The 10933-nt window shown below is 40.3% G+C and overlaps 1 protein-coding gene across 1 annotated transcript; it reads left to right on the top strand.

Annotated features, from left to right (window-relative positions):
• Positions 1 to 1027: 1027 nt before the first annotated feature.
• On the top strand, positions 1028 to 7904 carry chst3 (carbohydrate sulfotransferase 3). The gene is made up of 3 exons (XM_022743198.1): positions 1028 to 1222; positions 5326 to 5541; positions 5726 to 7904. Exons 2-3 carry the CDS (start codon positions 5462 to 5464, stop codon positions 6951 to 6953), a joined length of 1308 nt encoding a protein of 435 aa, XP_022598919.1. The 5' UTR covers positions 1028 to 1222; positions 5326 to 5461; the 3' UTR covers positions 6954 to 7904.
• Positions 7905 to 10933: the final 3029 nt, after the last annotated feature.

The raw sequence follows: 10933 nt of genomic DNA on the forward strand, positions 1-10933 counted from the left end.
AATTCTCAATATGTGCGTCATCATTAAGCGACACGTTTGATGGGAATTGTAGTTCTAAATCAGTCAGCACTTTCTATCATCATATCACCGTTATCTGTAGTCGAATAAGTATTCGATTCCTTTAGACATAAAATAGAAAAATGTAAAAATATACTACCTGCATTCAAAGGGTTAATTATTAATAAATTTAAATATCAAAAAGTGTTACAGACGCACTATATTATTGTTTTATTATGACTGATGCAGTAATGAGTTAAGAGTGATGTGTTAATGTTGTAAGTGATCGAGTTGGAGCTAATTTACTAAATACATAAAAAAAGTCATATCTTATGATCTGATCTTTTGTTACATATGAAAAATGTTGATCTGCAAGGTTACTAATTAGCTACAATGTAGTGGAATAAAAACAATATTTCCCCTTTGAAATATAGTGGATTATAATTATAAAGTTCCTCAAAATTTTACGGTACATTCATTCAGTAAAATGTGCATTGACTTTAATTATTTTATCTAATATCCTTTTCTCGTCATTATTCTAATTTTCTAAATTTTTGTAACCCTAAACTTTATCAATAAATAAAAGTTGTAATTAAGTACACTAATTGAGTGGACGGTAGACAGTATCTGTGTGTGTTTTCTACCCATTCCACCTAAAGCTTTATATAAAAGTTGGGACGCACAATTCATTTATCTCCACTAGGTGGAGTGCTTGCCACTTCTTTTGTTATGACCATCAATAACTACTAAAAACACAAATTTGGGCTAAATAACTGCAATTTCGGGCCAACACCCCGTTGTTTAACTTGATATTGTAAATCATTTGATTTATATGTGAAAGTTTGTTTTGTTATCTCTTATTACAGACTATAAACTGAGGCTCTGTGAGGGGCCAAGGCGGTGCGCCTCCTGCCTGAAGCTCCGCTCCTTTGGACCAAAACTTTCTCATGTGATTCACTGAGTCGCAACTTGTTGGATGGACTTGTCCTTCAGTTCACCGGGTGGCCTGACCTGGAGCCTTATCAAACATGATTCCATCTGAATTACAGGTTTTACTTACAAAAACTAGTTCTGCTACTTCTTTTGGATTTGACTGTTCTTTGTCGCACAAGTGAAGAAGTAATGGAATTCATTTCTATCCGGAGTCGCTCCTGGAGGAAAGGCTGATCAACCTCACGGATGAACCGAAGCGGGACGCCCTCAGACACCGCGGCTCATCATGATGGTGGGTATGGAGAGCAGAGAAACTGGTCCCCTTAAATTTGAATGATACTTCATAAATAACTAAAACCTATAATATCACCCAGGATGACTGTTAAACTGTGATGTAATCATACGAATAACTTATACAAAGTAAAATGGAAGTCACTCACTCTGACAAATAAGTCATTTAAAGGAAGTGACTTTCATGGGCAGTCTGTTTTATTATGAAAGCATGACTTCAGTTTGCTCGGCTTGTCCTTTTGACCTTTAACTTCAAGATTTCAAGAGGCCCTAACCACTATCCCATTACATAAATCAGACTTTTAACTCTTTTATGTCTCCGGTCAATTTGTTCATAAATCACTTAACAGCAAAGTCACTGCTCTAGATTTACAGTATTACCATGCATGCATGTATTTGCTGCATAACCACTACATCTACTGTCCACCACATTGTCCAAAACATATATATCAACACCCCTGTAGTAATTAAACCTTAAACCTCCTATACACACTCTTTTATTAAAACCTGCCAATTAATATTCCCCATATTTGAAATTACTACTTTTAATACATATTTGGCCAAATAGAATTTTTGGCAAGACCATTAATTAGTAGTATTAATGACCCCTCTCAAACAAAAGTTGAACCACTTTTCTAAATGAGTGGCTTTTAACCATGGCAGTGATATTTCAATTTGATGATAACAGATAGCCTAATAACTCACACTGAAACTTACCTATAACCAGCAATTAAACTGGCCAACAACAGACTTTCCTTGTTTTGCTTTGTTAAGGGCCTATGCTATACATTCAATAACACACTCTAATGCTGTGTTATCACGTTATAGCACAACATTGATATATGATCCCACTGTATATCATGATTGAAAATTGTAGATTTTCTGGAAAGAAAATTCAGATAGTTTGTGGATAAAATAACCAGATGGGAATGTCTGTTTGGGTGTTTTCATCAGCTAATTTAACAATTTTACACGGTTTAAGCAATAGCAATGCATCCTGTCATATGTTAATGATGTGTTTTGTTTGTTAAAGCTTAACCCGCAAAGTCACTTAAACTAGAGCTATCAAATAAATATAGACGAGAACAATACATTGTATAATGTTACCTTCATTGATTTATAAGATTTCCCACAATGACTTAGTACAGCCAGAAACATCACAAAGGTAGATACCATGGTATAACTGTTGTAGAAAATTTACAGTTGACAAATGTCTATCATCACACAATATAACCTGTAGTATCGCCTAACCCTACTCCACCATTACGTTTCAAACATTTTGTATTTTCTAGTCTGTTATTCTTGTATATCAGGACACATCCTCCTATAATCATCACACCTAAATACTATATTTCTGAAAGGATCTAAGAAAAAAAAATCCCTTTATGCGGTTGGAAGGGGATATTGTGTGACATACAGTGTACATCTGCAACACAATCCCCAGCAAAGTGGGGTTTGGCTGGCTGGTGTTTAATTTGTCTTCACATGAGATTTACATTAAATAAAAGGCAGCTATTAAAAGCATTTGTAACAAGATGATAAATGGTGCAGTGGCGGTTTTGTTATGAGCAGATGATCAAACGTGTCATATGCCTCAGTGGTTTGTGAATATTCAAGAATGTCAGCTCGTGTGTATTTTTTTATTTATTTTTTTTTTACTTAACACAGCAGATGCAATAAGCTGAGATAATTGGTGTACATCTAATTTACCATATAAATGACAAACCCCCAGACTACTTATTTTCTTGATGAATTATTGTAGCTTTTTTGATCATTTCAAATCATATATGGAGAAAAAGTAAAACTGCTGTAATACAGTACATTTTCAATCCCACAGAACTACAGTACTGTAGTCAGTAATCATTCCCTCATGTCTTATTCATTAGGCCAAATCATGTGTGGTGTTTGTCTTAATTTGTTCAGGTACAGTCACAGTAGAAAATAAACTGCAGAATAAATATGCTGTACTAAAAGTGTAGATCTACACAAATCCTCTGTTGGTTTACTTAGACAAACTGTGACTGTGTATTTTCAAATGTTAAATAAGCACTGAGCGCTTAAGGACTTTCCTCTGATTCACCCAACTATCTGACCAGTTCGACATGACTTATAACATCCAGGGGCTTAGTCACTGACCCTATGACGTGTGAATGACCTGGGAGTTTATGTTCTGCGATCTCAGCCCACAGGGGGTTTTAGAGTCACTCCTGTGTAAAGAGACCTTTGTGGTTGTGGCATGCGGCAGGGTGGTGCAAGACGGAGCTGATTTTTCCTCCCAGTGAAAACGTGTCTCAGTGTACAGGCTGTTCACCTTTTCATTACATGCCGTTCCACGTCAACAGTGCTCTATTGGAGCTCTAAACTTCCCATTCCCTCCCGGAGAATTTCACAGGCAGCATCCAACCATTCCCTGTGTTTAGACTGTAGTCACTTGGACTGGCTTCTGTGCTCAAAACTGCCCTGGGACTCAGGTTCCAACAGGATGTGAGAACTGGGTCTCCAGATGTGTTACACAGAAACTCAAAGACATTCAGGCTCATCAGAATTCAGAAAATGATGGTCATGTATCAGGTTTTTCATTTCTTTACACAGTGCTGCTTGTTTCGTGTCAAACACATGAGTACCTTGCTGTGGTGAGTGAAAAGGCTGGTCTGTTGCTTGTGGCTCTGCTGATTAATAGCACCAGTTTCCCTAATGTGTCGCCCCCCTAGGCTAAACCTGCAATCCATAAGGAATCACAGCCACACTCAGGATTCTGTTTCTAGCACCTGACAGATCCAATAAGCAAATGTTTTCACAAACCTAGACGCCTGATTCAGGATTTAAAAACTCCTACTGCAGATCTTGTGTGCTCTCATATATACTTTTGAATTCCTAACTGAGGCATGTTTGTGGGCACACATCAAAATTACACTTTGCCAATTTCCTCAGAGAGGAGACTGTCTCATTTACTCTTGCCGTGTTATTGACCCTTTCACTGGCAGAGGAGGTAGGCAGGATTATGTTAAAATCTGAAGATTAGTCAGGGATCTGAACCAAGCTGCTATTATCTTAAAAGTGAACTAATATTAATCCCACAGGAATGTGCAAGATATTCCCAAATAGGCATCATTAAAGCCACCCTTATCTTCATTTGACTACCCACTGTCTGCCCTCTGCAGACTTATAAACGACCTGAATGGCCTCCAGGCTTACAGCTCTACAATTTATGGCTCTGTGACAAGCAGGCTTTCCCCTTCAATTTCAGCGCTGTGCAGTTATACCTCTTAGAGTTTGGACATGTGCCCCCCCCCCAGTCTCAGTCACTCTTTTAGAAGCACAAAGGCATATTATGGGGAGGCAGCGAGTCATTAACCCATCACCAGATGGTCTACTGTACCAGCAGTTGTCACTGAGGGCCTCTGTTGAAAAGCTCTCCTCTCAGTGTTGACATGGAGGAGCAGCTGGTTGTTGGACCACAGGCTGCCCTGCTACCTATCAGTGGGAGGTGGGCTTATCACTCTAACCCAGACAACTCGGACTTTTTAAGCAAGCAGCTTTGCAGTTGTGGAATTACAGTTTAATTACAAAATTGTGCTCGACTGCAGTCTGTCACGCATATTTCATTTGTTTTTCTGCTCATTTTTTAAAGTAACTTCTACAAAGACTGACTCATAAATGCAGTGCACCAGCTTTCAGTCTTTGCATGGTGGGTGGGCATGTTTCCGAAATGCACCGGTGCACTTAAAGATAACAAGGACTTCCTCGTGGGAAGGCCTGGCTTAGATTCCAGTATAACACACTCAGCTATTTTCTATTCTTACCTTCTTCAGATATGATATTTTTGTCTCTGTGTAAATCTTTGGCTTCCCAGAACACAGTTACAGTGATGCTCTGCACACCTAACAGATGGAGGGAGAAAAGAGTCATAGAAAGGAGAAGAGCATCTGTGTAACCACCGCTCTGACTCAGCACCACTGCGCAGTTTCACATATGCAGCAGCAGACCTTTAACTTCCTGCTTTCAATAAACAGCAGACAGGAAGAATTGAGAAGTAGGTACTCGCAGCCTTGCTCAAATGTGCAAAATGTGTAACTGACAGGTTGATGTTCATTTCATTTACAGGGTGAAACATCGCCTACAGCAAGGAATACAAATAACTGGAAGGCTCTTTAAGAAGGCGACAGGAGACTTGCGAGATTGGCAGAACCTATTAAGAAGCAGTCTGTAAAAGCATATCCAGACACAGCTACATCCAAGAATGAGGATCAAATATACAATATCCATTGTCTTTTTTGTGGCACTTGTTATCATTGAGAAGGAAAACAACATTATCTCAAGGTAAGTCCATTTAAGTGACCAATGGAGCATGTTTTTGATTTCCAGTAGGTTTGTGTATTTGTATCTTTTCCAAGCTTTAAATAGGTATTTTACAAAAAGTCCTTGAGGTAAACAATAAGGCTGTGACTCCTTTATGATGACTTTGAAAGCTAATACAACTATGTGGTTCCTCTCTCACTCTCAGGGTGTCAGATAAGCTCACCTTAAAGCAGACCCCCCAGACCCCACTACAGCTCAGTGGCTTTTCCCACATACTGCTGAAGCACAATGGTTCCTTCACCTCACTCAGCAAGATGGACCCCGCCTTCCCGCAGATGAAGCAGCGCCTGGAGAACTACAGTGAGCACCAGGAGGTGATGACAAGGGGAAGGAAACACATTCTCCTATTAGCCACCACCAGGACAGGCTCCTCGTTTGTGGGCGAGTTTTTCAATCAGCAGGGCGATAACATGTTTTACTTGTTTGAGCCGCTCTGGCATGTGGAGAAGATGTTGACACTGGAGACCGGCGGCACCAACGCCACAGCGGCGGCCAAGGCGTACCGCGATGTGCTCAAGCAGCTCTTCCTGTGTGACTTCTCCCTGCTGGAGAGCTTTCTCGACCCCCTCCCTGTGGACCATATCACCACCGCCCTCTTCCGCAGGGAGTCCAGCAGCTCTTTGTGTGAGGAGTCAGTCTGCAGCCCCTTCATCAAAGGGGTCTTTGAGCGCTATCATTGCAGGACCAGGCGCTGTGGGCCCTTGAACCTGACCATGGCGTCTGAGTCCTGCCTCCAGAAGGAGCACAGGGCCATCAAGTCAGTGAGGGTGCGCCAGCTGGAGACCCTCCGTCCCCTAGTTGAGGACCCACGTCTTGACGTTAAGTTTATTCAGCTGGTTCGGGATCCTCGGGCTGTACTGGCTTCGCGCATGGTGGCCTTTGCAGCCAAATACAAGAACTGGAAGCAGTGGGCCATGGGTGGGGACGTACCCATTGATGACGAGGAAGTGAGGAAGCTGAAAGGGAACTGCGACAACATCAGGATGTCTGCAGAGATCGGCCTCAGGCAGCCGCTGTGGTTGCGCGGGCGTTACATGCTAGTGCGGTACGAGGACATCGCTCGGTTCCCCATGAGGAAGGCAACGGAGATGTACAGGTTTACCGGAATCCCGTTCACTCCACAAGTGAAATCCTGGATCCTGAAGAACACCCAGGCCTCCAAGGAGACCAGCGGTGTTTACTCCACACAGAAAAACTCCTCCCAACAAGTAGAGAAATGGAGGTTCAGTTTACCTTTCAAAATAGCCCAGGTTGTCCAGAAAGTTTGTGGGCCAACGCTGAAGCTTTTTGGCTACAAATTTGTAAGCAGTGAAGAAATGTTAACAGATAAGTCTGTTAGTTTGATTGAGGATAAAGTGTTCAACTTTTTATAGACTTCAACGGACATGAACTCTGAACCATGATGCAGGAAAAACCAACATTTCTGAAAACTCTAGCTGATATTTGATAACTGATATTTATTAGGGTCTTTTATCCTGATACAGAGAGCTGTATATTTTATGATAGTGTGCTATTTAAAGTTTTTTACTATTTAAAATAGTTTGATGAAGACAAGGTATTGTTGAGCAGAAAAAACATTGAAAGCTTTTAACTATTGAAGCGAGGATGTTGAAATGTTACATATGGGGTAGAGCATGGTGACAATGGGAAGCTAGATTATCTTTTTGCACTCGGGAGTATTTTCTCTGTCCAACGTAAACTGTGTCGTTTAGCAAATTTAGGAAAGTCCTAAGGGAGATAGCTGTGGGTTTGTGAGCAATATACAGTATTAGCTGTTTCACAAAATTCCAGGAACCTCATTAGTTATTTTTGTCCAGTGACTCCTGAATTAGCAACACGAGCTGCTTTTACACCAAAGAAACTTGAAATTAAATGTAATGCATAGCAAAAAGAATGAATTGCTTTGTATAGCAATGCTCATGGCAGGAAGAGGAAATACCAATGCTTTGCCAGGTTATTTCTACACGAGAATTAGATTTAATGCTCCATGCTAAATTTATTTATTTATTCTTGTCGCTAAAATGCCATTAAGACTCCAATGTGCTCCACAGGTTATTTTCTCCCCCTGCAGGGGTACTTTTCTTGCACACGTATATAGTAGTTTGCTGTACATGCATGTTTGTAATTGGGCCAAAAATAGTTTGAAGTTGTCCCTCTGGATTGTAGGGACCTTTTCTGTAAAAACAGATGTTTACACTGCTACTGTACGCAAACATTCCAACTGCAGCTGGTTTGCAGGATTGTGCGAGGTTTGTCAGCAGGTTTCTGTCTGTTGACACAAGTCTCTTGGCTGGTGATAAAAAGGGGCCCCCCGATACTCTGGCGTGCCAGACTGTTTGATGATGTTCCAGTCTGTTCTTTTTGCATTTTTTGTTGTTGCAATAAACATTCTTTTACTCACTCATTTTTAAGTGAGGGTGCAATTATAAAATTGTGAAATTATCACATCTGTACCACTTGTCTGAAAGATTTTTGCATCCTGCAGTCAATAGCACAGCTTCCTCTTTCTTTCATCTTCTTCGTAGAGGGGAAGCAATGCAAAAAAAAACAGGAAGAAAGTATTGCAGATCAATATCTTGACACATTTCATTTAAAAAAAATCTTATGGTGGCACTACAGGTCAATTGCAGGATCCATCCTCTGGGGATGTCTGTACAAGATTTCACAACAATAGTGATCATATTTCAGTCTGGACCAAAGTGGTGGACCAATAGACTGACATGATCTTGTACTGTTGTTGTCTTGTATTGTTTTAGACTCTAAGGGCTGGGTTTTGCTAGAAAATAACTAGTTCATACAATGTGTTGTCTGACCACATCGGAAATCAAACCCCCCTCCCAAATTTGACATCTTAAAACTTCTGGGGGGAGGGCGTTTCCAAAGCTATTCCAACATCAGACAAGCAGTTGTGATAGAGGATATTGCTGCCTTGAGGTCTTCCTGTTATTTTGTCCATTACCAGCAAAACTGCTCATGGCTGGTTCACATTTATTTGTGTGCATATAAGAGTTTGTTGACCTATTTTGTGCTTTGTGCAAAGAAAGAAGAGAATCCATAAAAGAAACATTCACAGTTCATTTCACAGCTTTAGTTGTGAAACACACCCGCACTGATTTCCAAGCCTTTTTTGTTTGACTGGTTAATTGAAGCGTCTCTTGCTTTTTTTAAACCAAATTTTCCTGCACACTGACTGGTTTGTCTCTGAGGAGGAAAGAAGGAAAGATACTGTGGAGGCAGCTGCCTTGACTTCCAGTGTGTTTACCACTGTGGGCCTGGCTATTTAAGTCTCCTAACCTAGTAATTACCCCAACTTTACATATAATGTGGTCCGAGTCATTTTGGTCCACCTGACCCCACCCGCTTACAGAAATGCAGAGAGGCTTTCGTTTATATAGTCACTCTCTTTCTGTATTAATTCTCTTTATATACTAAGCAGTGACTTTTTTGTTTAAATATTTATTAATTCTCTCATTCGTGCTCTCACACACTGCTAAGCTAAACCACCTCAGTGCACTTGAAGTACAATCAGTCATGTCAACAGATCATTATCTGGTTAGTTTGGGCTGATTGTTCTGTTTTAGTAAAGTGTTACCAGGTCTGCCGCGTCAGAGCATAAACCTAATGAGAAGAGGTTCAGCATTCATAAACTCTTATATTGGAGTGGCTTTATGTGGGACGTGTGGAGGGTGGAGTCACTGTATGGTTGGGGCAAATATAGAATAACCACTTTCCACTGAATTAAAGCCTCCCCCTCCCCACCACCACCGGTGGTAAAATGTGGGCATTTAGGTAACCCCACCCTCCTTCTCTGTTATATGGTGCCCTGCCACATCAATCGTGAGGGGTTTTCAAAATATGCAAAACAGCCCAAGCAGAGGATCTGAATGTACGATACCCATTGCTGCAAGATCTGTGATAAACAGACACAAAATTGAGGTGACTCAGACGTGTCTCAGAGCTACACATAAAACTGGTGCTGTTGTAGGCGATAATGATGGTTGAGAAGGGGACATAAATCTAAATACACAGTAAATTATCTCACGCGGAGGAATGCAATTCATAAAACTCAGGTTGTTGCATGTGATAATGAGTGACTATGTGGACTGGGAACAGAATTTCAACACACAAAACTCACTGCATACAACTCATGAGTGATGAGGAGACAAATTAAGCAGTTTTCATCTCTTATATAAAACTGATGTACAGGAAATATCACTATTATTGAGTCTTCTGTCGTCTTTGACCATTTTCCAACTGTACATAAAATCTATACGGGCAGTTTTTGAGTATATCAGCAGAAGATGCATTAAGCTCTCTGGCAAATTTTGCATAGGAAGCACTTCTTGGCCGATATCATGCTGCTTCAAATAAAATTCAGCCTGTAAAATGTTTTTTTTTTTTTTCTTTTTGTTGGCATTTATTGAAACTGGATCAAGTGTCACGTGAACTGTCTCGCTGTTATTAAAGCCAGACATTTCTCTAATTTTGTGCTTAAACAGGAAACGGTAACCTGGGGATTTATGAGTGCTGTTCTTTTTGGTTTCCTTCACACATACAACCATAGACAGACATCAAAGATGTGATGTGGTTTGGTTTCACTGCCACGGCCCGCACTGATGTGTTTGCTATCCACAGTTTTCTCAAAGCCGTTTAGAAATTACATCAAACACCAGTGTTTCTCAAATGCAAATGACCAGGACAGCAAAAACTTATCTACATGTATGTACATCCCTTAACATCCTTTTATCCTTATCTATGCGTCCATTCATCTTTCAGTGGGAAGTCATGAACTATTTAATCACACTGTGTCACAGAGGACGCTTGAAATCATAATTGGGCAATTTTACACCAAAGATGTCACTGAAATACAGAGTAACATTTTTAAATTTCTTTGTGACATGACACATGACAACTTTTTTTTTTTTTTTTTTTTTTTGTAAGTACTCCGTTGCGGCTGACCACCCCATAAAAGCCTTTGACAGAACGGAAACGAAAGCCTGTTTTCTCTGGATTTAGATCCAGCAAAACATGTGAAAAGCGCCTATGAGATGTGGGCAGAGGCCGAAGCTGTCTGACCATTACAGCCACCAAAATGTTTAAGAAACAAAATAACATTAATTGTGATGACTGTGGTATCTTTAAAAAAAAAAAAAATCCTGGAACTGACAGTAAAGTCTGTATTGTTAGAAGTAATCTGAAAATCCTACTTCTGTAAACTCAGTTCTCAGTTCTATTTCTGCCACTTTCTATTTGGATTTTATTGATGCTTTAGGGCCGAATGACCCTTGCTCCCAAAAAAAGACCCATTAGAGTACTCGAGGGCATGTGATGCGATAAACAAGAGGGATTTTCT

This window comes from Seriola dumerili, unplaced genomic scaffold, assembly GCF_002260705.1.
Source record: "Seriola dumerili isolate Sdu_G_001 unplaced genomic scaffold, Sdu_1.0 BDQW01000068.1, whole genome shotgun sequence".
NCBI lineage: Eukaryota > Metazoa > Chordata > Actinopteri > Carangiformes > Carangidae > Seriola > Seriola dumerili.

Bases quoted from the DNA above. Each gene is read 5' to 3' on its own strand.
- chst3 (XM_022743198.1), top strand. From the start codon at position 5,462: ATGAGGATCAAATATACAATATCCATTGTCTTTTTTGTGGCACTTGTT. The intron at 5,542-5,725 runs GTAAGTCCATTT...TCTCACTCTCAG, and splicing joins GAAAACAACATTATCTCAAG to GGTGTCAGATAAGCTCACCT.